At 43.3% G+C, this 27,709-nt stretch overlaps 2 protein-coding genes across 2 annotated transcripts in view; one reads left to right on the forward strand and one right to left on the reverse strand.

Moving 5' to 3' along the window:
• SRSF4 (serine and arginine rich splicing factor 4) lies at window positions 1–27,695 on the reverse strand. Its single transcript, XM_082684858.1, has 6 exons — window positions 27,338–27,695; window positions 9,793–9,935; window positions 8,773–8,885; window positions 5,205–5,419; window positions 1,750–1,839; window positions 1–1,512 (listed from the first exon to the last, which is right to left on the reverse strand). The coding sequence occupies exons 1-6, from the start codon at window positions 27,442–27,444 to the stop codon at window positions 666–668; spliced, it is 1,515 nt and encodes a 504-aa protein (XP_082540984.1). The 5' UTR covers window positions 27,445–27,695; the 3' UTR covers window positions 1–665.
• PTPRU (protein tyrosine phosphatase receptor type U) overlaps window positions 27,501–27,709 on the forward strand; it is a 121,638-nt gene continuing 121,429 nt past the window's right edge. Inside the window, exon 1 of the mRNA XM_082684731.1 lies at window positions 27,501–27,574. The gene's annotated coding sequence lies outside the window, so the exon portion shown is untranslated. The remainder of the gene's footprint in view (window positions 27,575–27,709) is intronic.

Consider the following 27,709-nt stretch of genomic DNA (forward strand, 5'->3'; position numbering starts at 1 on the left):
TTTTGTCAAGCAAAAATAGTCTTTATTCAAATTTAATGGAAACAGGGGTCACTATACTTTGCAAGACGGGGAAAAATAAAATTAAAAAAAATTCTTTTCTTTTCTTTTTTAATATAAAACAATATAATCACAATACCAGAATATGGAACTCTACAGTTTATTTCCTATGGGTTACTGCAGGTATCAATTTTCCTCGACTGTGCTATTCACAACTTTGTTAAGTCCAAAAGTATGAAACCAAAGTGGTAGGAAACTTAAGACTTCGCACTTTCACTAAATGGCAAACATCAAAGGGCATCAATTCAAGGGCAAAAATGGCTGAACTCACCGTACCTACCTATGTCAGCATTCCAGCCTGAAAGCCGTCCAGGTACTGAGCTCCCTGTAGGAAAGGCCAGGCTGAGGGCCGCGGTGGTTTGGATATTCTACTGTGGGCCATGAGTAAAGGGGTTTTCAAAGAGAAGATTGTTTTCAGTCGAGCAGGAAGGCCTGGTGCCAGGAGGCTTTACGGAGAGGAAGCACTTAGATTGAACAATTGTAGACACACCATTAGGGGAGTTAAAAATGTACAGCAGTGACATATGTTCTACTTGGATCACTTGTGCTACGGCTACCAAACATGTACAAAAGACTTCTCGGGGAGTTCCAGCTGTGCTCGTAGCCAGTTAGGACCGCGAGTGGGACCTGGATCTAGACCGAGAGGGCGATCTGGACGCAGACCTGGATCTGGACTTGGACCGAGACCGGGTTTTTGAAGCGGACTTTGATCTGGAGCGTGATTCTGACGGAGGGTTGGGTTTGGACTTGGAATTGGACCTCGACCGGGACCGGGTCTCCTGGTTGGCGCCGGCATCCGCACTCTCCCCGCGGCCCTCCCTCTGGCCGGACTCGGCCTTGGCGTGCTCCCGCTCCTTGGACGCCGAGCGGGACCGCGACCGGGACTGCGAGCGCTCGGCATCCTCCTTCTTCTTCTTCTTGCTGCCGCCCGACTTGCTGTCGCGCTTACTGCCCCGCTTTCGGCTCCTCTCGCTCTTGCTGCGGCTGCGGCTGCGACTGCGGCTGCGGCTGCGGCTCTCCTCACGGCTCCTCTTCCTGCCCTTCCGCTTGTCCTTGCTTTTGCTGCGGCTGCGGCTGCGGCTGCGGCTGCCGCCTTGGCTGCGGCTGCGGCTGCGGCTCCTGTGCACGCCCTGCTCCTGGCTGCGGCTCTTCTCCTTGCTTCTGCTCCTGCTCATGCTCGCGCGCTTCTCCTCCACTCGCCTCTCTGGACTCCTGCTGCGACTTTTGCTCTTGCTTTTGTGCCGACTGGGACTCCGGCTCTTGGACTTGCCGGCGCCGTCGCTGTTCTGGACCTTCTCTTCGGCCTGGTCTTTACTCTTGCTGCGGCGCTTGTCGGCGCTGCGGCTGCGGCTGCGGCTCTTGTCGTCCTTGCTGGGGCTCCGGCTCTTTTCCTTCTTGCTGCGGCTGCGGCTCTGGCTGCGGCTGCGGCTCTTGCTCCGGGAATGCGAGCCTGACCTGCGGAGACACCAGCATCGGCCTCACGCGCAGCCCCGCTGCACGGAAGCAGACGTCCCAAGAGAAGGGGGAGGGCGTGGTGGGCACGGGCCCAGGATGGCTTTCTGCACCCCAACTCTTAAACCCCAGCTGGAAAGCCTGGGCTGAGGGAAGACTGGTACCAGGACTAAGACCCAAGCGGGACGCGGTCTACATGCACCCTGCAGACCGCCTCTGCGTGCACCAGGGAAGACCCACCTGGACCGGGATCTGCTCTTAGAATGGCTGCTTTTGCTGCTGCCGCTTCGGCTTCTGCTCTTACGAGAATGTCTGCTTCGGGAACGAGACCTAGGGGGAGAGAATATCCTTAAATACTTGCTGACAAAAGGCCAGCTGAATAGGAAGGCGTTTCATAATCGAAAAATATGTCTGGCACTGGCTGTGTCCCGGCTCAAAGGTGAAAGAGAACGCGCTCCATGGTTCTAGGTTCGAGGATCCAGTACCTGCAAACGTTGCACCTGCACAGATTCCTTGACACTCAGCACCTCTAGTCCTGAAACGCTTCCCCCCCCCACCCACTTTTTCCTGGGTCCCTTCCTTCTTCCCGCCGACGCCTCCATCGTTTGCCCAGTTCCCACAGAGACGCCGCAGCCCTGAACTCTTTCCTGCCCCCTCATCCGCTTCCAGACGAACAGAGCAATCTGCCCTTCATGTGCCGCCCACCTCTACTGCCGCCCTGACCAAGCCAACTCCGTCGATCATGGTCCCTCAACAGCCTCCTTACTAGCCTTCCTGTGAACACTTCTGCCCTTTACTGGATTCACTCACTGTGCCCAGAGAGCCGTTTTCAAAATATATCCAAGCTCTAGAAAAATCTTTAAAAGGCCAAGACTGTGAACTCTGCTTACTTCCCACCACACGAAACAGGGCTCTTGGGGAAATGACTGATTCCAAGAGCAGGGCAGGAGTGCACAAGATGGGCCTAGAACATCTCCTCAGGGCAGAAAGAGGGAAATGTTCAAAGACTGCTACCATCTACCCAAAAGGACTCTGGCCAAATACGTTGAAACTGTATGGCCATCACACTTCTCTAGACCTAACTTCCAGTTTCAGGGAAGCAGGGGATAAAGCACACGTTCATCGATGCTAAAAGGAAACAGAAAATTCAGAATGTGGGGTACTGCTAAAAAAAAAAAAAAAAAAAAAAAAAAGTCAATGTTGTTTGGCGGGGGGAGAGGATAAGGGGGAGGGGCTGCTTCAGACCACAGAGCTTATCATGTAAGACTAGACTGGGATTCTGGTCAGGACAAAAGTAGATCTGAAAATGGCCTGGACAGAAGAGAACTATGGAATCGCTGTTGAGGTTGTTAGATCAGAAAATATAAATGAGGTTCTCCTCATTCAAGGACACACATGCTGATGTATTTAGGGGTGAAGCATCATGTCTTCAACTTCCCTTAAAACGCTACAACAGAGTCAACATGTAGGGCACATGCATAAATATGCACACATACGAGGAAGACGGCAGGAGGGTCCACAGGTGATCACGAACCATTCTTGCAACTTTGATGTTTGAAAATGATCGCAATGAAAAGCTTGAGAAAACATACACTGAAACATATTCATAAGAAAACCAAACAAAACCAAGATACTGAAGACACAGGAGCCAACTTTAAGGGCTCCCAATGACCAAAGACAGAACAATTTGAGCATAAAAAATTTGCTGCAGGAGATGAAACGTTAAATACACATCAACACCTGAGAATTCATTCAAAATGATATTAACACTAAATCACCACCCTCATCATTACCTTTGGGAAACCCTCGGGCACATTTAAAATTCTAAAAGTTGGTAAGTAAAGATGTCAAACTTCTTCTATTTTGCACTTCCTATAAAAACTGTATTGGAGAGCAACGAGAGTGGAAGTCATCGACAGAATTACAGACTTTAAATCCAGAAAGAATGAGGAGATTAGAAAGTCATCAGTTAGCAACAGTGACTGACTGGCTCCAGCGAGGGAGGATGCTAAGACCGTCAGACGGACTGTCCCAGGACTCCGTAACACATGTTAGAGTCTCTACGAATGCATCACAGCCCCGGCACACTGGTATGCTCTCCCCATCATTTTCAGTGGGACATCCAGACACCACACGAGGGATGCATCAGGAAGTATCAAGTACTAGTTATGAAGCTGACCTGCTAAAATACCGGCCCTACTCTGCATGCCTCAAGATCTAACTCAAGTTCTAACTATACGTTTATAGGGAATATGGGAGGGAGGATAAAGGAACATAAGTATCACCACCAGATGTGATCAGACAAATCTCCACTAGGAGAAAATCTTCAAAGCGGGCAAGGGTTTATTCAACTAAATGCATGGAGAATTAAAAAAAAAAAAGGACAAAGGAGGACATACCAGTGATTAAGAAAAGAAGAGACCTGCTATCTAACGGCAATGTGTAACCCCAGCTGGGATCCGAGGAGGAACAAAGCAACTAACCGCAAGCATACGGATTTGAGAAAACTGGGGAATGTGCACACAAATTTACTAGCTGTAACATGGCATCACGGTTTTAGACTTTAGACGTACACACTGAAATAATCATGGGTAAAATGACGGGATGCCCAGACCTGCCTTAAAATGAGGCAGTGGCAATGGTGGGGAGGCAAGATGGCAAAATGACAAGAGGTAAAGCTGGATGGAACAGGCATAAGGGAATGCAGGGCTCACTATTTTCTCTCTAATGCTTTATGTATTTGACATTTTTCTTAAGAAAAAAACTAAAAAAACAAAGCCAAACCTGAAAAGCTTAGAAATCTCTAGTGACTTCCCACTGCTTGGAAATCCTTACTTGGCCCATGGCTTGGCAGGATCTGGCCCTTCTCTGCATCACCTCAAGCTGCTCTCGCCCTGCTGCCCTCTGCCGGAAGTACAAGGGCACTAATCCTTTCTCTACCCGCCACCTCCAGCTTCTCCTTAGAGCTCAGCGTCTATGACACCACCTTAGAGAAGCCCCTGTCATTCTCCAAAGTAGTGCTGTGTACATTTCCTTTGCCATACACTCATCACAGCGGTCATTATTTGCTCAATGCTTGTTTTCTCCACTAGGCTGACTTTCATGACGGCACGGACTGTATTTGTCTCGTTCCCAAGTGCCTGGCCTAGTGCTGAGTAGCTGCTGAATAAGAAAGTCTCCACTCTTAGGGCACCTGGGTGGCTCAGTTGTTAAGTGTCTACCTTTGGCTCAGGTCATGATCCCAGGGTCCTGGGATCGAGCCCCACACTGGGCTCCCTGTTCAGTGGGAAGCCTCTCCCACTCCCTCTACTTATGTTCTCTCTCTCACTGTGTCTCTGGCAAATAGATAAATAAAATCTTTAAAAAAAAAAAAAAAAGTCTCTACTCTTGAGTAGGTGGTGTTTGGGAAAGTAAACCAAGGGACTACTCGCCATGCTTGTCCCCAGAAAGGGTATGATCTCGGGTACCAAAGAAAAAATATGAAAATAGGTCACTGATACCTGCTTCAGAGAAAGAATTTCAATTTGTGCACATGATGTAAGAATTCAAGAGTTTTACAAATAAATGTTCAGTTCAAAGTTTGGAGTTACCAAACCAGACAGAACCATGTGCTAAGAATTCAACAGGAGGATTATTCATCTATGTACTCATTAAGGAACTGACAGTAAGCACCGACACGCAAATGTTAGCAGTACCTTGAGTGGCTCCGGCTCCTGGAGTAGGACCGGCGTCGTCGAGAACCTGGCTTGTCTTCAACTAATCTGATTTTTCTGCCATTGACTTCAGTTCCATCTAACTTTTCCAAAGCTCTTTTCATATCAGAATAGGACACAAATTCAATCACCCCTTCATTTTTGCGTCCCTTGTGAGCATCTGCATAGGTCACTTCTCCTGCCTGACGCATATAATCCTTAAAAAAAAAAAAAAGAAAAATCACTCAATAGATCATGATATTTTGTTAATGCGATTATCATAATGAACATTAAAAATTAGTTTTCTTCAGAATGGAGTTTACTCCTGAAAATATTTCCATCTATATACCAACCATTTACTAAGGTTCTTTAAAGCACCAGGTGAGTGGTAGAGACAACAAGTATTTACTCCTTTAAACAGTTATGTGTGAATATGAACATTTTTAACTATCACTTTCTAAATTTTAGAGTGGCTAGTTTGTTTATAGCAGCATTAGACGCTCATGTTACCACACATGAGTAAATGTTAGAGATCTTTTACATTTCATTATAAATACTTGTTTAAAGACATATAAACATTGACAACTATCTAGGGTTATATAAAAAATTCATAAAGGGATTATGAGATTAGCACCTCTGTTTACTTAAAATTGCTGGTAGGGGGCCTGGCTGGCTCAGCGGGAAGAGCATGTGACTCTTGATCTCAGGGTCATGAGTTTGAGCCCCACACTGGGTGCAGAGATTACTTAAATAAATAGAACTTTAAAAAGAAAATGAAATTACTGTTATATCATTTCTTCAAAACAAAGGCAAAAGAACAGTAGTGTCAAGCTCTGGCTTCAAAGGTGCAATAACCCAAGTCCCTTTACTGCTGTTTCCTTTTTGCTCAGGCTCTCCTGGGAGTTCATAAAACCCACTGGGAGAACACAACTAACATGCCAGATACATACTGAAGTGGCGCCTGGCTGGCTCCGCTGGAAGAACACTGGCTCTTGATCTTGGGGTTGGGAGTTTGAGCGCCACGTGTGGTATAGAGATAATAAAAAAACAAAAACTAAAAAAAAAATAAATAAAAGTGGGGGCGCCTGGGTGGCTCAGTCGGTTAAGCATCTGATTCTTGATTCTGGCTCAGGACATGATCCCAGGGTCGTGAAGCCAACCTTCCCATTAGGCTCACACTCAGTGGGGAGGCTGCCTGAGACTCTCCCCCTACCCTTGTACCCCTCTCCCTGCTCTCTCTAAAATAAACAAATCTTTAAAAAAAAAAAAAAAAAGTCATGTATAGATAAGAGGAGATCGTATTAGTATTTGAAATGACCATGACATTTAGATAAATTTAGAACTTAAGGTTTTATAGCTAATTTCCCCATAAATACTTTGTATGTAGTGTATACTTACTCAACAGCAGTTTATTTTTGTTACTACTTTCCTCTGAACACATGTCATTCAATACCTTCTTTGCTCACTGCATCACAAAATGTTTAAGCCTTAACATACAACCTTCACAAGTAGGGTGTCCAGTACTATTTCTGAGGATTTCCCAGTTGTTGGGTATTTCAGGTTATGTATAGTCTCTTGCTATATTATTCATAATCCAGCAAGGGAATATCTTTGCAGAAAATTCCTTCAACTGAACTACTGGTAGGAGTGGGGGCTCTGGATAAAAAAAAGGTCCATAGAATTCATCACCCAGATCTGGACACCTCTCAGACTGAATGAAGATGTTATGAAGTTATGCTAAGACTGGGACTATGTTGGACAGGTTGAGGATGTAAAGGCCTTGAAGAATGACACTACTTTTGTTTTATTATTTCCACACTTCCAAATTACTAGTAACAGCAGCTAACTATTAAATGTTTACTGTAGGGACTGGCATGATTAAAGTCCTAACATGAGATAGATACAATTGTTTTTCCCACTTGGTAGAACAGAAAAGTAGAATATACAGACTTCAGAATCTGAATTAATAGTACTTACCCCACCTGATAGGTCGAACTACCAGTTCTCAATGCCTCTTAAGGCAGACTACCATGTAACTTTCCTCTCAACACCAACATCACTGGGTGTTATGCATTTGTAATTTTAAAAACAAAAAACAGCCGTTAAATTTACTTTTGCATTTCCTCAATTAACACATTTATTGTGCCAGGAACTGTTCCTGGACTTTTTATATTGAATTGCGTTCAATTCTGACAGTAACTGAGTAAAAATGGGTATGAATCCCATTTTTACAGTTGAAAAATATGAGGCACAAAAGGAAAGTAACTTGGTAACTACAGTAACGGACAGATTCACTGCAGATAGGTGGGCCCCAGAGCCCCGGTCTTAAGTCCGCTCTGACTTACAAGGACATCTGCTCTATGACTCTCTTTTCTAGAGAGTGAAACTACCAAAGGCATGGAAGTAGAAGATCAACTGAACACACGGGCTAAACTCCATTTTAACCGAAAGTCTGAAAGCCTTTCCCAGTTTCTACCCAAACATCAAACCCTTAACTTCCTGAACACCGAGTCATCCCCGCAGCGAGCACAGGTGAGGGCCGCCTCTACTACTGCCAAAAAAGGCACCAAGCGCTGAAGAAACGCCAGCTTAGGCTGTACTCCTGCCTCCTGCGCTAAGACCAACGTGTGAGCCCTTTCTGGATCTTGTCTTTGTTATCTAAAGACTGTTGGGAGCAAATTTAAAAAGGGATATAAAACTGCTTCGATGAGTTAAAACCATATGAATGTAAGATCCTTAACTACTTTTTGCTGAACCTAAATACGCTCACTCATTTGGCTAGAGAGGATTTGTTTCACAATGGACTAAAAATGAGAAGTGAGAGTGGAAAGTGTGACTTTCTTTTTCTTCTGTCCTTCTACCATCCAGATTAAGACACTACTCAAGCCTTTCTTCCCTACTGAGCTTAAAAACAGTTGTCGAAAACTAAGCTAAGTTCAGTGCACTGGATGGTCAACACAGCAACTGGACCTTAATCTTTGACCTTAAAACTCTTGGAGGATGAGTATTTCATGGGGGAAAAAAAACCCAACACAACAAAACCTTATGAAAGAATGAGTCAGACAGTCATTTTCTCCAACGAAGGGCTACTCACAAACGTTGAGTATTACAACTAATGTTGCAGGAAACACCGGTGGTTCCAACTTTTTGTTGGTGAGAAACTATGATGGCATATCTCTCTACAACAAACTCTATACAGTGGCATATTTAATACAGGTTGTCTTTAGAGTGATGGTCCCCTAATGTATAGTAATAGTGAGATTCTGATGCCTTTTCTACTCCTATGGAAGCTTTAAAAATTTTTGTTTCTACTTGTTAAATAGATTTTATTTTTAAACAATCTCTACACCCAACATGGGGCTTGAATCTACAACCTCGAGATCAAGAGTTGCATGTTCCATTGAGCCCACCAGGAGCCCCTAGAACCTTTAGAGATTTTCCAAGCTTCGGGAAAGCTTTCAAACATATAATACCATTACATTCTTCATTCACATGGCCCAGCATAAAATGACCTCTTTCCCAAGTTTAACTCCTCCCCAAACTTATCCCACAAGGTTAGTAAGGCCCAAACCTTTAGGTCTTGCCAGCTGCATCTACTTGACAAATTCTCCACAATAAGTCTGTATTCTGTACGGGTAGGAGGGCCATATTTATCTCGGCCACTTCTTCTATAACCATATCCACCTTTGGAAGTTTCAAATAGATAACATTACTTCAGTGAGGGAAAAGGAAAAAGTGACACAGCACATATTCCCCTTAAGTCTACACCATTTACCCCCACCCCACACAGCACAGATATTTTAGTTCAATCCCCGCCCCTTAATTCTAAACTAGATTAAAAAAAAAATCAACTAAACATGAAATTTAATTTAATTTAATTTACAAAGTGGTAAGTATATATATATATATTCATTAATATTATATTTAAAATTAACATGCATAAATTAAAACTATTAACAATTTAACAATTTAGAAATAAGTAACCAAATTACTAAATCAGTTACTGGTGTTACTCACAGTGATTAAAGTTTTGTGAATATTTTATACGAAAAAAAGATTTTCAGGCACCTATTTCAGTTTAATCTCATCTGTGTCTAACCCTTGGGATCCTCACCACCCAGGTCTAATGGGGAAAGGTTGCGGTCGTCACATGGCTTCCTGTTTTGGTCAGCCAAGGGCCACAATGGTTCAAAGAGCCACGCATGGAAAGGTAACCCAAGGTCAGCAAATGGAACAGGCAGTCATCTTAGCCTCAAAGGATTCTTTTAATTAAAACATTGAGGTCTTTGTTAAATCTATGTTAAACAATTGCATTACAGAGAAAAAAAAACAACAACACAAACACACATCATTAAACATATTTATAAAGTATTAAAACAAGAACTTTATGTCATTAATTAAATTAAAATTAAGCAGTATCAAAGATGTTTATTTGCAATTTTACATTTAAAAAGATACATAATTTATAAAACAAATAGCTTAAAGAGCAATACATTTCAGTGTAACATTCATTAATTAATTACTTAAAAAATTAACATTTAACAACAAAGGCATGTATGGCACTGATACAAATGCCCTTTCAAATGCTTACTGCGTCCAGAACCGTAACTGCCGTCTCGACGTGGGCCGCGGGCATGCTCAACAATTACTCGCTCACCACAAAGGTCTTTGCCATTTAGTTCATAAACAGCATCATCTGCATCACGCAGATCATCAAACTCCACAAACCCATATCTAGGAGAGAGCAAACAAAATCCTGGTTGGTGCCACTCTGACATCCAGCTTCACTACCATTAAAGAGAAAGCAATGAGGGTCATGCTTAGCAAAGGTTAGGTGGGTTTTGCAAACTAAGGATCGGCCTTCTCTTCCCTTTGGCTGAAAGCACTTTGCTTTGTGCCAACAGGCACTGCAAGAGGATAGGGAGACTTCTCAAGGCAGACTCCTGTCTTTCTAGTAAGAGGCTCGCTACATACACAGAGACCATTTCTTTTGTTCCCTAAGTAGTTGGTGGCAGTAGCAGAGACCTCCAGAGGGATGCTTGGTATGTGACCCTATGACACTGAGTATTTGCCCTTTTCACATAAAAACTTTCTCTTTTTTTTTAGCTTTAACCTCAAATGAGAACTTCGAGAACTAGACCTATATCCAGGCACTGCTTTTTACATTTGGAATAAAATACCCAGTAAAAAACTAATAGTAGTTCAAATCTCCGTGAAAGGAAAAAAAAAATTTTTTTTTTAAAGTTCCTGTTCTTCTACCTAAACAAATTAATCACAAATGAATTAACTAACTATCCTAGAAATTATCAGTGGAAAAAAAAAATCAGATCTATTCACTTCCTCATGATTTTGCAAATTCACTTCCAGGAGCTTTTAGGTAAGCTGGAATTTTCTAAAACCTATCTATATAGGACTGTGCAAACTTCTTTATAGAGAGAGCATGGCTAGGAATTTCCCAACAAAGAGGTTTGCTGGGTTTCACAAATCTGAAAGAAAGCCCCCTCCCCACTGAATCCTGTTCATGCCTGTTAACACAACTTATAAAACCGAACAGCAAAATGTGCAAGGTATTCATTGGTAAGGTTGAACACCCTATGAAACTGTTATCAATAACCTCAAGTCTGGTCTAACAACACAGCTGTGAAGTCTAGCGTTGTGACCCCTGCCTATATTTAGAAACCAAAACCATCTTCATGATTTTACCTAATCACAAAGGAAAGTTACAAGCAATGTCTTTAACAAAGCTGGGTACACAGGCCAACAGTGACCAGTGTTCCGCTGCGTCTAAACGGACTGGAACTAAAAACAGGTGACAAGGCTTGCCAGGAGCTCATCCAGCCTGACCGACATTATTCCAGTTTCCTTAGCATGTGATGCTGCATTCAGCAACATGTTAAGTGAGAGAAACTTGGAATTGTGGGATTTTCCCTTTAGGGAAGAGTTTCTTTCCAACCTGACTCTCCAGAGGAGACAGTGAATGGCTGAAAACTTCGGAGGGTTCTTTAACTGAAATGTCTGAGTGGCATTCAAACTTCAAGTCACTGAATCTCAACTCCATTTAGAAAAATGGAACACAGACACACTGGGTTGTTCAATGGGAAATGTTCTGCAGTAACACAATTCGGAAGCCACCCGGCTCAATCTGTGGGCTATGAAGCCTGAAACGTGATTTGATGCCTCCAGAAGGCTGGCATCGCTGTGCAACGTAGGAAGAGTCATTCTGAACACAATGTCATATTTAACAAAGCAAGTAAAGCCTCTCCCAATCATGGACTATGTTAGAGTGTTTTACAGTCACTGAGAATCTATCCCTGATAATATATTGCAACTGCCTTTTCCTTTCCTAAGTAGAGTGGGAGAGCAGAAAAGCTGTACTACCATTTTTAGAGACCAAGTTAAATAAAAGAGCAAGTAAAAAAAAAAAAAAAAATCAAATCTACTTTCTACTTAGGTTTCTTTCTTGACAGATCATAAAATACTCCCCTGCCCCCAAAAGTACCTTCCTTAATTTACTTGTCAACTGGTCACAGGTCTGTTCTACCCACAACACGCGCTCCTGGCATCCTATGGGTCAGAGCCTGATGCCAAGGAAAGAGTAATGTGAGAAAACACTTGCCCCGGGCGTATGAAATGCCCCGGTGCCCCTTTAAGGGCGGCATGCTGGCTCAGCACCACTTGCCCCGAACTCATCTAACGAGGTGTCTGAAGGACAATACGGACTCCCAAAGAGTAACAAATCACAGGCACACCCAAACGGTTTTCTTCAAAATAACCAGGGTTTACAACTATTCGAGGATCAGAGAATGCAAGACCCCGAAGCTATGCCAATCGTCTCAACTAGAAAGGTCGGCTTCTGGCACTAACGGGTGATGCTTCTGTCAGCCCTATGTGGTACATTTCCCAGACTCAGACCCCTCTGTGCGTGCTCACTCGTTTCTAAGGCTTACATGCAGAACCTGTTCTGACCTTGGAGGGAAAGTAATGACAATCTGTTAAATGGAGACACAATTATCTAAAAACCAAAACCAAAACTAACTAACGCTCAAACAGACCAATCTTTCTCTGCAGCTGGGGCTGAAGCAAGGCATACCCTGCCAATATTATTCCCTGAGCTGTAGGGACCAATTTGTGTTATTAGAGGAAAATAGCCCTTAACAGTCAGTCTTTCCTTAATAGTTACTTCTAAAATTTCTAATAAGCAAATTCTCATATTGACTTCTAAGTGGGTCACTTAGAAGACACATGTCTGGGATATCGGAGTCACTTATTAAAATAGCTACCCTGAGATAAAATTTATTTTGCTTTACAGAAAAAAAATCTGGCCATTCTGTGAAAAGCCACAGAATCTATTTGGGAAATTTCACTTTATTACTGTTATTATTTTTTAATACACTCTGTGCCCAATGTGGAGCTTTAACTCGTGACCCTGAGATCAAGACTGGCATGCTGAACTGAGTCAGCCAGACCCCCCTATTTGGGAAGTTTTTATGTCAAAAGTCCAGCCCGAGGATTTAATCAGGCATGTGACTATCACTTTTCTTGGCCATGGGCATGCTCGGTGGGTCTGGAAGATTAAATCAAATATCCTCTTACATCACAAACCACACCAGATAGGGACACCTGTTCTGAGAGCAAAGACCAGACCAGTGTGGTTGCCTCTACCACATTACTGTTTATTCCCATCAGCTCTACTGAAACAATGACTTTGTTTCATTCACTAGGCAGTGAATGGGTCTTCCAAATAAGGCAGAAAGACTACAGAGTAAAATAGTTACTTAACATTTATGAAGTAATCTCCATATACTAGAAAATGTTACCCTACATTCACAATATTTTACAGATGAGGAAACAGACACACAGTGTTAAGTAACTTGCCTGATAAAACAGCAGAGCTGGCATTCAAAACCCATGGGAGGACTCCAGAAGGCAAACTGATAACTACTCATACTGGAGTAGCAAGAACTGGCCTGGGTTCTAGTCCTAGTTGTGCTATCAATCAACTCTGACAAGCAGATTTAAGTCATTTTGTTTTCCTGGGTCTCAGTTTATCTGTGAAATAAAAGGAGCTATACTACATAAGCCTAACGTTTCTCCTAATGTTGTAGTATGATAGGTAAATGTTGAAATGAGAGAATTTCAACTAATCTGGTAGCATCAGAGGAATAACAAAGTGACAGATGGACAGGGATAAATTTAATTTTTAATCATCTCAGGTGCCCTTAAAAACTATTGTATGGGTCCCAATTTTAGTTTTAAATTTTAGAACTGTCTCTGAATTAAACTTAGTGCCTTCAAGAAAATAAAGCCCTCCCTGGTAACTAATATTAGAGGATCTTTCTACATTGATCTTAACATCACTTTGTGCTTTACAGCAAACAACATGAAACTATTCTCCCCCAAAATACTCTCCTTTTGAACCCTTTGTACACACAGGCATTCATGCACACTGTACGTGTCGGCGGCACGTGTGGACCAGTGTGCACACATCTCTGGTGGGACCATGAGTAAGCCTCACGAACACAACCCAACAGCTTTCTTTCCAGCTGCAGACACCCCTCCTTTCCTACCGTGAAAACCCACCATCTTTCAGTAATTCCAGTATAAGAATAAAGAAGATGAAGGAATTCAGGAGAATGAATCTTAAGAAAAGTTTAAAAATCCCTCCACCGCAGGGCTTGGTAAAAATAAATAAAAAACCTTCCCATGTGCCTCTTCCTGCTTTCCTCCCAGATGTCATGCCCCCCCCCACCCAATGCCTATGTGACGTAACAAAAAGCATGGCCACTAAATGCACACCATTTTTCAATTAAAAGAGAAACTTCTTTCTTTGCCGCTCCTCTGCTATTGCCTTTTCCCTAACTCTTCTTCCTCTGGGTCACATTCTATCCTGACAGATTTACCCCACCCCCCAAAAAACAAAACAAAACGGGAGGAAGAGTGCCTGTCATTTTCTCCCTAAAAAAGCGGGGACCGTGATTCTTAGCAAGTATGGCCAGGTTTGTGGAGAGCAGGAACAAAGCCACGCGGAGTTGTGTGGGCTGCTCCAGACTTCAGTGCAGGTGCCCACCATGGCCAGCCCTGGCGGCCCCCAGTCAACAGCACCCCTACTGCTTGGGCTATCAGAACTCGGAAATGCTGGAACCGGAAGGACATGGTTTTAGAATTACCCTAAGACTTCCATTTGTAGTAATGTTAATCACACTTTTCACCCAAGAATTATCATCTGAGCCTATGTTGTTGCCGGAGGGGCTTTCCCTGATCCTAATCCTCTCTAGCCATGGTCCCAAATACCACCTGGCATGGCCCACTGAAGAGAATGTGCCACCTATCCCACCACTTTCAGAAGGACTGAGGGTCACCTCTGTCTCCCAGACATCATCACTGAATTGAGAGACTGGAGAAAAGTCCCTTCTGAAAACTGAGGAGCAGGACCTGCTGTGGAGGTATGCTGACCAAGCTAACCGGGCAGGGCAGGACAAAGGGGGTGCTCAGAGCTGGCTAACCCAGGGAGAGTGGACACGAGGAGCAAGGGAAAGCAAGCCTCCATGCGTGTGCCTGCCATCACCCACCGACACTGCTTACCGAGGGGCATGCCTTGGTTGTTCTCTCTATAAGAAAAATGTGCCCCTTTCCACAGTAGATCTCTGCTCACCTTTGTCCTACAACTGTGCCACATGCTTTTCTTTGTATGTGGACATGACAGTCCTCAGCCAACCATCAGCAGGATGTGAGTTTTGTTTTCCCAATGTGGTGAGCCATTCCCACATTCACTCATTTTCCTTGTAAGAACCGAACCTCTCCATGGCTGGTCAGGATTAGGGATGTTGCTGTAGCCAAGGAAAAATTTTCATCTGTTGAAGTTAACCCATGGGGTGGCTTGAACCCTCAAACTAGGGTCAATAGCACTGTTCTTTAAGGGCAGAGCCCTTCAATCTACCCTGAAAGAAATGGCATTCGGTGAACAGGAATCAAACAGCTTTCTTTCGAAAGTACTCAGTGTTGGTCCTATGCTTCCGTCAACTTGGTCCTATGAGGTGAAAAGAGTTAGGACATATTGACAGGATAGTCATAACAGCAGTAATCCTCACTGTCTGCACAGCGTGCTTGGAGAAGCGCAGAAATGCCCTTCTGTACCTTTCTCTACTGCTCAGGTGAGGCCAACTTCAGAGAAAAGCCTGCCAGTGAGAACGCTCACTGCCCAACTCCAGAGGTCTACCACATTCCAGGGAAGCTGTGGTCAGGCCCTCAGAGCAGAATTACCCAGCGTCACATTCATTGCTCTGGGTCACTGATTACGGTTGCAGTTTGACTTTTCCGGTCACAGAGGGTTGTTTATGACCCCACGACTAGGAGCTCCTACCACATGAAGGGGGTTCCTGAGATCCTTTCCTATCCTGAGACAGGAAGGAGGCTGCTCTGGGCATTCTGGCCTCCCTTTCTTTAGCCTCAGAGGAGGGATGGCCATCAAGGCCGCCCGGAGAAGGTGGATGACTTACCCGTGCTCACTGAGTGGCAGAGCTGGGGTGCGACTTCAGGGCTCACCAGTACCCAGTCTGGGGCTCTTTTCACGTCGGCAAACTGGCAGTTCCCGCACACCAAGAGCTCTCTGATTAGAGCTAGTGTGGATTCCTGGTCTGTAAGCGCTGGCCACAGCTCAGTCTGCACTTGATCTTTCCCCACCTTCAAAGAAGAAAACCTACCTCATGATTTCTCTCTCCTGGAGCCCCTGACCACTAATCTCCTCCCAGCACTCGAGATTACCCTGATGACTCCTCTCCGGCTGCCCGCTCAGCCTGCCACCCGGCCCTCGGTCTCTCATCTGTGGGGGCCCCCAAGGCCAGCCGTCTTCTTCCTGTCTGATCAGTTTACTTAATTCCAGGATATGGCTATTCTTACTTAGTCAACTTGTCTCTTTGGGTGTAGCAGGGAAAGCCAGCTCCTAGATCATTCTTTTGCTCAGAGGTCTATAATGACTCCTAAACAGCTTTGTTTCAATCGTTCTCCAAACCTGAGTGCCTTGAGTACACAAGGTGAAGCAAAACAATCTTCTTCCACAGAGTTGAGAATTCTCTCTCTTATGAAGTCTCCCACACTTGCCTAATTATCTGAGTACCTTCTTCAGCTCTGGCACTTCTATTCCACTGACAATGTTTCTATGGCCTTTCAAGGCCTTGCTCTTTTCTGTGTGCTGATCCTCTCATTTGATTATGTGCTCTTTAATAACAAAGACTTAATATTTATTATGGTGCCTGGCACGCAGTAAATAATTTATCTGTGATATTCCATTCATTCCTCGTACTGTATGTGAAGAATGTACTATTATTATGATTACTCCCATTTCACAAATGAGAAGACTGAGACTTGGAAAGCCTAAGCTACTGTTCATTACCAAGGAGCTCAAAGGTGGTTATGGCTGGATCTGAACCCAGATCCACCTGACTCCAGACTCAAGTTCTAAACTACCAGGTTACACTGCCTTTGTAAAGGCAGATGCTTCTTCTCTCCCACAGTCCCGAGTACAACCCTCTTCATTTAACAAATGCTGCTGCTTGACTTGATAATCTAACTTCGGATAAGCCAGGTTGTATTGAAGTTTTTAGTAAATGGGGTAAAGTCTCCAGAGAGATAAAGAAATTGACCTTGGGGCAAAGGTGAGGCCCCTCTACTCTTGGGGTATGTGACAACCAGGTTACTTTCACTCTTGTCTTTTGGTTCCCATTAGCCAGTGTCAGCCATCTGGTCCTTCCGAAAACATGTGTGGGTTCAGAACATAACAGACTAGAAGAATAGAGGAAAAATAAGATTATTCTGTGCAATCCCCATTCTGGAGGTCCCACAACAACCCCTGGAACCTGTCTTTGGTTTTAAGGCTCAGCAAAAATTAGACCAGCATAGAGATGACAAAGAGTTGGGCCTAGAGGTGGTAGATGTGAATGGATATTGACAAAATTATGTATTTAAGAATGCATTTAATTAGTTTTTTAAGGAATGGTGACTGGGACCAAAAAATATAAGCATGAATGGTATGGAAAAAAAAAAATGGACCAGAAATCAAAGAATACTATAAGGTTTACAGACTGCCAACTACACCAGGATTACAGCAGCAGCAACCAGGAAAGTACTTTGCAGATAACAGGCATCTAAGATCTGATTTAATTTTGTTTAATTCCATACTACTATTAACTACTCCAGCCCATCAGAATTCTTTCTTCAAATTCCTTTGTAATAATCTGCACAACTCTGAGGTTTACTCTGAGCTCACCGATGGAGACACCAATACTCAGAGCTGAGAAGGAACTTGCCAAGGCTACCCAACACTTGGGGTCCTTCCTAGCCAAAGTCAACACTCACTACCATGTGCTACTGCCTCTCGTACAGTAATGGGAAGATGTGGTCCAAAGAGAAATTTGAGAAATCCAAGCTCTAGAAGCAGAGAAAATCAGTTTTATCAAATTATGTGCTGTGGAAGAGAAATGCCCACATGACTCTTAGCACTTATGACAAATACTAAATGGGAAAAAATACCATTTCTGCATCTGATAGGTATTGATACCAGTAAGTTGTGAACACTTATTCTCTAAGTTACTTGTGGAACCAAGCCTATCAAAATTAACAAATTTTAGCACCAATCTAGGAAAACAGTGAAAGGTAACATCATTAAGGGAATGCCAGCCCGTCTCTAAAGGAATGCTCACATATCAGGGTGAAGAAAATATAATAGAAACAATCAGTGCCCTAAATATTGAGCAATAAAACAAAATTCCTCCAGAATAGGAGGAGATAGAGAGCAATCTGTATCAAGTTCAAATTCAAGTCTTATTTTGTAACCATTCTATAGGCCTATCTGCCAATTCCTTTCAACTATCCCAAACTGTTTCAAAATGAACTTAAGGGTACTAAGCAATTTCACTTTCGTTAGGCTACTACCATATTTCCACCCTATAAAATGGGACTACTCCCAGAAAGCAACAAACTCCTGAATAATTTGTGGGTCACCATTACAACCACAACCCCCAACACAAAAAATGGGTTTCATTTACATTTTAAACTCAACATGGCCGCTTTCTTCAAAGTGGGTAAGGGGCAAACAATCACACCTGTGTGCCTTTCCATTTTCTGACACTTACCAACACGAAGAGTAAATGAAGAGATCCCACAAGAAAAGGGGTTAACTATTCCCTGATGACACACTACAGTTCATGAAGACAATCAGATTTAAAAAATATATGTATTAAAAAAAAAAACCCTCAAGAGATGAACATCATATTACCAATTTAGAAAAAAAAAAAAAAAACAAACACTCTAGGGACGTAAGATAGGAATAGGGTATCTGTTACACCCAAGTGAAATAGTTCACATTCAGCAGACAGAACTACTTGATTCCACACAAAAGCCACAAACAAAGCCAGTTTATACTTACCTCTAAAATGGCACTATGAGTGGGTAACAGCTGTTAAAGCCTCTTAGAAGTTATACCTCTGGGACCATCTTGGCTGTTCCCATATCCCTTATAACCACTCCATGGTCCCCAGGTTGCCGTCAGATTCTTTTCCTTTTTGGTTAAAGATGTCACTTCCTATGCTATTTCTTAGGGGACACCCTTCCCTTGAAATCGGTCATTTAATTCATTTAGTATTTTAATATTTTCAAATTCTTTTAACATTAATGGATCAACAGCTTCCAGTCATCCACACGAAATAACTTTTCTCAAACTCAGTGCTTCTGGTCTGTGGTTCCTGATCCCGTGCCTGAGCCTCCTGCTCACCTCTTCCACTCTTGAAGGCCAGATCCAGACCTCCCCCCTTTCCTCCTTCAGTTGCCCCACTTTCTCTAGGTCTTGGAGGTCTCTCTTTACAAATGCCCCCGATTCCGGCATCCAGGTCTAAAGATGTGGCTGGGGGACTTGATAGAAGGATTACAAGCGTCCTTTGGGTGCTTCTTCAGGTATCATTTGCAGTTCTAAGACCTCCAGACTTTCATCTCAACACGCAGGAAAGGTAATGTAGGGCATTTCCTCAAAACATGGACATGCAAATCCAGAGCACAGCCTGATCCTTTACCTTCAGGTTACTCCAAGACCAGACAGCCCTAGCAATAACGCAACAGGTATCACTTAACTGCATCTGCTCCCACGATCCCTACCCCGGGGCAGCCAGGACAGAGCTGATACCATCTTATGGCTCTTCAAAGAACAGCCTGAGAGTTTCACTAGAGTTTCTGTCTAGGGCCAGTGTCACAAAAACTACCACCAGTTTCACTGGCGGCAGTAACTTTTTTAGCTTGTTGAAGACTGTAGCTGGGACCAGAGACCGAACAGGCTGTGGAACCTAACTACCTTCCTGTCCTCAATAGGACTGAACCACGGAAGGGAAGAGCATGAGACAGGCTGTGACTGCCACTGCTCCTGCTGTATCTGGTATGAGAATAAGAAAGTGCTTCAGCTTCCAGAGTTGGCAAGAAGTCATTCTATAACCTTGAGCCAGGCATTTAATTGCCCGAATTCCTCAGTTTCCCAATCAGTACAAACTAGAGACAACAACACCTGTTAGTAAAGCGCTCTGGTGTACGCAGCTGAAAAATAAATCACCCAAGTGCAAGCTGTTAATTTTTTAAAATTTTATTTATTTATTTGAAAAAGAGAGAGAGAAGAGAGGTCAGTGGGAGAAGCAGACTCCATGCTGAGCAGAGAGCCTGATGTGGGACTCAATCCCGGGACTCTAGGATCATGACCTGAGCGGAAGGCAGTTGCTTAACCAACTGAACCACCCAAGCGTCTGCTGCTAATGTTTTTTAAAGTTTTGAAATTTCGGTGTTAGCTTACAAATTTATAAAGACCACCCCTAATAATATTCTCTCATATACTATGAGCATCTTTCTTAGAGAAGCTCAAAAAACAATTTTCTGTTTAAGTTTCTCGGATGCATCCAGAAATACTGGGAACCCATATCTTATTTTAGCTAGTCTACATCCTATGCTTACTTTTTAAAAGGGACAAATACTTCACATGGCCCTTTTATTCATATGCTCCCTCAAAGAGAAGGGAGGAGCAAGACATTAAACTGAGGAACAGGGGTTGAAAATGACTTGGCCGAATAATTCCAATGTTTCTTCTTACCACCAACTGACTGGGGAACCAGAACCACACAGTGTAAGTCTCCAGCCAGGTAATTTATGCTAGCAACATTTGGTCAAAATTACAGTACAGTTTTGTGTCTTGGCATTGATTTTTCAAAATGACAGACACTTAAAAATTACCCATGTCTCAGGAAAAAGAAAAGTAACATTTAAATTTAAGATGCAGGCCCACTTCAACAAGAGACTGCAGTACAAAAACCAACCTGGTCACATTTGTAATGGGTATACTACTAATGAAGAATGCTGCTAAATCCATAGCACTATTTCTCATTATTTCCTACTCATTTAAGAAAAAGTTCTTAAATGAGAAGACACATAAGACCACCTGCAGCTGTGAAATTACCAAAGACTTGAAGTGCCACGTGCCACACACTGCTGGTACAAGAGCAGCCGGCACGCAGCTTTTCTGAAAGTTGGTCGGCATTACATGCACTGAGAACCTCGAAAACATTCTTTCCTGCTGTGACATGTGAATTTTACTTCACAGAAACTGTCTTAAGGAATGATAAAAATACAAAGTTTTAGGCATGTGATACCAATCACAGCGTTATTTTAACAAGCAGAATTTAGAGATGACCTAAGAGGAATGGTTGGGTAATCCTGATTCAGTCATACAATAAATTTTCTGCAGGTGTGAAAATGATGTTAAGATTTTTATGTAACAAAAAATATACGAGATAAATCAGGCAGAAAAAGTGGGACATAAAATTGCACCTAAGACCTTATGTTAAGATGGCTCAGTTGGTTAAGCGTCTGCTTTTGACTCAGGTCATGATCCCAGGGTCCTGGGCTTCAGTAAGCATGGCCTGAGGGGGGTGTGTGTGTCCTGGGTCAGCAGGGAGTCTGCTTCTCTCTCTCTCCCTTTGCCCCGCCTCCTGCTTGTGCTCGTGCACATGCATTCACCTGTGCTCTCACTCTCACTCTATCTCAAATAAATAAATAAAATCTTTAAATAAAAAGAAGACCTTATGTTAAAAGGACTTTATACTTATTTTCTAATCAGTCAACAAGTTCCTTTTTTTTTTTTTTTAAAGATTTTATTTACTTATTTGACAGAGAGATCACAAGTAGGCAGAAAGAGAGGGAGAAGCAGGCTCCCTGCTGAACAGAGAGCCTGATGTGGGGCTCGATCCCAGGACCCTGAGATCATGACCTGAGCCGGGGGCAGAGGCTTAACCCACTGAGCCACCCAGGCGCCCCAACAAGTTCTTTTTAAAGAAAACTCTTAACAGATAAATGGATAAAGATGTGGTATGTGTGTGTGCACATGTATATATACACACACACACAATGGAATACTATGCAGCCACCAAAATGGAACTAGAGGGTATTATGCTGAGCAAAATAAGTCAATCAATCAGAGAAAGACAATTATCATATGATCTCTCTGATATGAGGAATTTAAGAGGGAGACAAACCATAAAAGACTCTCAATCTCACGAAACATGCTGAGGGGTACTGGGGGAGGCGGATAGGGATAGGGTGGTGGATTATAGACACTGGGGTGGGTATGTGCTATGGTGAGTGCTGTGAAATGTGTAAGTCCGATGATTCATAAACCTGTACCCCTGGGGCAAATAATACATTACTTGTTAATAAAAAAAAGTTCTTGAAGCTGTTATGCTTGGTAGGCTAAATGGACAAGCCTTAAAGGCTGCACGATAACTTCCTCATATACAATTTTAAACAATCTTGTTAAAAATCACAGTATTAAAAAATTATAATGAAGGCTAGTTGAGAGCTCAGAAAAACAGGAACTCTTAAACACAACAGGTGAAAATATAAATACTCTGTCTAGAGTAATGGAAACCAATGGGTAGCAAAAGCCTTAAAGATGTGTATATACTCTGACTCCAAAAGTTCACCCAGGAATCCACCCAAGATTTACATAAGGGATATTTACCACAGTGCCATAAAAGCATACACTAGCAAAAAACCAAAGACAATCTAATGTCTCGCAACATGGTTTTAATTATGTACAATAAATTAAGTAACTGCTGAAGGGTGCCTGGGTGGCTCAGTTGTTAAGTGTCTGCCTTCAGCTCAGGTCATGATCCTGGGGTTCTGGGATTGAGCACCACATGAGGATTCCTGCTCTGTGGGAAGCCTGCTTCTCCCTATGCCTGCCTCTCCCCCTGCTTGTGTTCCTTCTCTTGCTGTGTCTCTGTCAAATAAATAAAAACAAAAACAAAAACAAAAACCTGTTGATATGTGGGAATACTACGAACCCATTAAGAATCAAGTTGTCAGAGAACACTTCACGACAAAGGTCAAGGTCAGGCTGTCAGGTAGAAACAAATAGGATGTACAGTATGATCCTAGGTCTGTAGAAAAGATGGGGAGGCCTAAGAAGAGTATGGATGTATGAAAAAAAGACAGTCTCAAAACGCAGTGTTACCTTCGGATAATTTTTTGTCCTCTGTATTTTAATTTTATTTATTTATTTATTTATTTTTAAAATATTTTATTTATTCATTTGACAGAGAGAGATCACAGTAGACAGAGAGGCAGGCAGAGAGAGAGAGAGGGAAGCAGGCTCCCCACTGAGCAGAGAGCCCGATGCGGAACTCGATCCCAGGACCCTGAGATCATGACCTGAGCCGAAGGCAGCAGCTTAATCCACTGAGCCACCCAGGCGCCCTGTCCTCTGTATTTTTTTAAAAATTTATAATATGTAAAAATTTTACAATCAGAGATAAATACATGCTATTTTGAAACACTACAGGAATTAAAATGGGTCTTTAATTCTAACTATGTATAAACAAAGTTGTTCAAGTGCTCCTTTAAACAAAACTGTCTTAATCTCTTTTTAGATAAATTACTCCAGAACCAAATGCCTTACTTACAGAAATATTCAAAGACCTGGACCATAGGGGTTCAACATGCCATTATTTTTGAAGGCAGAACTGCCTGTGGACAAAACGGTGGTGAGGTCTTTTTATTTAAAGGGAGAGTGTTTGCCTTTTCTTTGTCATTCCTGGCACTCATTAGTTGTGCCATTATCATAAAAATGATAATGCAATTATTGCTATTTGGTGGTGGGTGAAGATAATCTCCCACAGTTCAATTAACCAAAAACCAATAACCTGGAACATTAAACTAATTATATTTCCATTATTGCTCCTTTAAAACGAAAAGACAAGAAACTAAACAAAACAAGCTCCCATCAAGGACTCAGAGAAAAATCCCTGTGTAGGGTCTGGGGTTGGGGGATTCATCTCAATATCTAAAAATCTAACAATGCTCTACAGTGATCAGGGACAAAACCAGTAATTCTGACTCACCGAAGAGTCTCAACGTATTAAAAAAAAAAATTAAGGTAGCTTCTACTTGAAGGGATTTTTGAGGACGGTGAAAATAAAAACTTCCTGCTTATACTTAAGAAGTTGTGCAAATCCAATTAAACAGAAAGGAACACCCCCTGAGAATTCTGGCTACTCACAATTTCACTGCAATATGAAGCACAGAGTGAAATATATAGCCAAGTTTCTCTGTCGAGTTTTAATTCATGTCTTTGGTTAACTTAAAAATAAAACAAAAAACCCTCAATGATTTGGGGCCTAGCTCCTAGGCAAGTAAAATAATCTCAGGGAGTGATAAATTAAATTTCTTAACTAAGATATGGAAAAAGTAAGATATAAAGATCTACAACTGTAACCAAAAGATTTTGTGGCAAGAGAAACTTCCATATGAAAAACCTTCTACACTTCACATGATTTATTAATAAAGAAGAAAGCCCACAGAATTCACAAATAATCAAAGGAAGCAAAAGTTACCAGAGTTGGAAGGCTATAGACAGACACTGCTAATACTGTTGTTTCCTTGACCCCTGGTCCCATAGTGGCTCTTGCTGGACTTAGTGTGGCAGGTATGAATGTAGGAGACCCTACACCTACCACCTGGCGTGGTCTACAGGGTCCTGGGAGATCTACATCACGTTGTGGTCCCAAATGAACCACCTTTTTAGGAATTCTCTGAAATAAAGGCAATCTAGATTAGGTCCCCTGGAATAATAAAATGGCAGGGAATGGACTACTGCATATACATTTTTTGAAATCCCAAGAGGATCCATAAAATCCTCACCTGGACACTAAATCTCCCTTCACCTTCTTCATCTGCTTCCTCATTTGGTGAACTTCCAATACCTATTTAATTCTGAACATATCTACTGTCTACTGATACATTTCACACTACAAGTGTGAACTCTTGTTCACAATTCATCAAAATCCTATCCCTCCAAAATCTGCTTCAGAGGTTTAATTACTAATAATTACAAGTCAGGTATGTAAAAAATGCTTCTCAAGGAGACCTACTACCCTTATATCCAGAACCACACGCTTACACGTTTCTGAATTACGCCATCTTTCCCTTTTGTACCTCCTCCTTCCTTTCAGACTCCTCCGCACTTCTACAATCTAGTCCAGTCAATTCTTGCTCTAAATCCATCTACACCATTGGTCCTCTGCTCAGCAGTCCCGTTCCTTGGCAGGGATTCCTGAATGCTGCCACATGTGCCAGTTTAATTGTCTCACCTGCCTTCGAATCCCTGAAATGACTTCCCATTCCTCATTTCAGCCTTCAGTTTCAATCACAGATTTCACATATATCATGGTTTAGCAGCAGATCTGCTAAGAGAATAGTTCCCCCAAAGAGACCCAGGCATTTAAGGTTTTGCAAGAATCTGCCCTTTCTCTCCATTTTCCATATTGCTCAATTATTCCCTCCAGAGCCTTTCAATTCCTATCCATGATTTTTGGATGCTCAGTGTAAAATCTTATAGTCGATGCTTCTGGTTCATGTTGTTTGAATCAAGCTAAATCCCTCATGAGACTCAACCCAAGACTGATTCCTCATTCTTTCTCAGAAGTGTTCCTTACTGGACCACCTCCTCATCACCGGTTATGACATACTTTATTCCCAGACACTTTATTTCAAGCCCCAGTCAATTCTTTCTTCAAAGCCCATTTCAAACAAATCTCTTCCAACAAACTATTCCAAGTTTTACTTGAGTTTAAAGTAAGGGCAAGCATTTCTTAATGTGGACATGTTCTAATTGTCAACACTTAATTTACTCAAGAGCAGAAACTGTTTTTCTTTCTTTCCAATCCATTTAGCACAGTAGCAAGCATCTCATTGGTGGGTTATTAACATGTTTGTCCCATTAACCTTTTTACCATTAACATCAACATTATTTCCTGCTATCACTTGAGTAACTTTAGAAAACAGACCTCACCAAATATCCTTCATGTTACCAAATACCGAAACTGTCTCCTAATGATCACAGTCAAAACCCATTTGATTACAGCTACCATTTACAGCTATGAGCCAAATGCTTTACAATTATCTCTAATGCTCCTTTCCCTTGTAGATAAGAAAACTGACAAAACTGACAAAATTTACTGTCAACTTAGTTGGCCTCTGAAGAAAACGGGGAGTTTCCACTTCATCTTTCATACATGTATCAAGCAACAAAACCCCACTTTATCTAGTAAATTTCTTAAAAACCAAAAGCTCTCCTGTACCAAGTGAGTAATTTCCTAAACCTTTTACTCTAAATCAGTATTCGGTATTCATAGTAAACACTTAAAAAAAAGGTCTTTTTTTTTTTTTTTAAATCTCTAAACCCAACGTGGGGCTTGAACTTACAACCTAGATAACAAGAGTTTCATGCTCCACCGACTGAGCCAGCCACGTGCCCAATAATAAACACTTTTATCGAAGACATTTTCCTTAGTAAGAAGGTGAGTCTTCCTAACAATCTCTTTGAAATGACTTTTTAAAGCCAACCAACAATGTGAGTATATAGAAGCTACCAATTTGTCTCAAATGTGCAACTGAGGTATTTTTCCTAACTTCTCAAGTGTTAGTTGCTAGTATTACAATGGAGAGTAACCTGTAACCATTATCCGACCTGTTGCAAATGTCTTTCATTTTTTTTTTTTTTCCAAATAAGCCAAGAGTTCCTCTAACACTCAAGGTTTAGTGCTCTAAAATGCCCCCCCCCCCCGCTCCTTTTAATTTTTAGACCTATGTGTTTGAAGTCCTACCTAACGTTTCCTGGCTTTCATAGCTTTCCCCGTTGGGAATCTTCTCCAAGCCGGACTCATCTCCTTCCCCTGAAACGTGTAGCCCCGGGTGGCCCTGCTTTGCCAAAGTAGATCAGGAATACAAGTAACAGACCAAACCCGGGGAAATTAGCAATTTCGAGCTGTGAATCTCCATCTCCTTAACTAGCTGCCGCAGATACTAGCCAGGGAGGCCACGACCTTCTAACAAATTCTACAACGACAAAGCAATTTTTTGGCAAGTCGTAGAACGGAAACCACAGTATGGAAACTCTGTACGGAGTTGGAAAGATAACGAATCAAGACTTTAAATTACCCTTGTAGGGGAGAACGGTCAAGGCTTTCAGCGCGGCAAGACGATACTTTCGAAACTGCCACTAGACTATTCACTCAAACCCGAGTCTCCCGCCCAAAAAAAGTGTGACACATGCACGTCAAAAAATGCCTCCCTCCGGAGCTCCTGGCCTCGCGAAAGATGCGTGGTGACTGTCTGATCCATTAGACTGGCCAAGAGGTGAAAAGCGAGCAGGAAATCCTGTTTATTTCCAGCAGCCCTAAGAGCGGGAAAGGTCGGTTTCTATCCGGAGACGAACCAGACCCCACTGCCGGGACCCGGGAAGGAAAAACCCAGGCCTCCCCGGCGCCCAGGAGCCGTACCCTCCCGCCCGGAGCCCCAATCCCACTCGGGTTTTCCTTCTCCCCGTCCCACTCAGATCCTCACCATCGCTCCCATTATCCCTCCACCACCCCCACCCGCGCAGGCGCAGTGGGAACCAGGGCCTACCCGCGCCCCCGAGGCGCCGCGACTATGGCGGAGCCTGAGCAGGCCAGTAGCAGCTCCGCGCCGGGCAGGCGTCCCTCTCCCGTTCCCGCGGCCTCCCCACCACCGCTGGGGCCCTGTCCCCACCCGGCCGACCCCTCTTCTGCCCTCCTCACCCGTTCTTCAGATCCACCTCCAGGATCTTCCCGTAGCCCTTAAAGAAGCGCTCCACATCGCGCTCTCGGGCCTGGTAACTCAGGCGGCCGATGTACACCCGCGGCATCCCGGCAACAGCGGCGGCAGCTTGGCCCGGCCCCAGCCCCCTTAGGCGGCGGCCGGCGAAGCGAGAGCGCGGCGACGGCGGCGGCGGCAACGGGCGAGCGGCGGGACGGACGCAGGCGAGCCCCAGCGACGTACGCGAGCACGCAGCACGCGAGCGCGCGCCTCCCGCCTTCCCCGCCCTCCCCGCAGGCGGAGGGTAACGGGAGGGAGCGCGCGTTCGCTTCCCGCCCGGCCAGGAGTGGGGGCGGGGTTTGCCCAGGGGCGCG

Source organism: Mustela nivalis, assembly GCF_964662115.1.
Source record: "Mustela nivalis genome assembly, chromosome: 10".
Taxonomy (NCBI): domain Eukaryota; kingdom Metazoa; phylum Chordata; class Mammalia; order Carnivora; family Mustelidae; genus Mustela; species Mustela nivalis.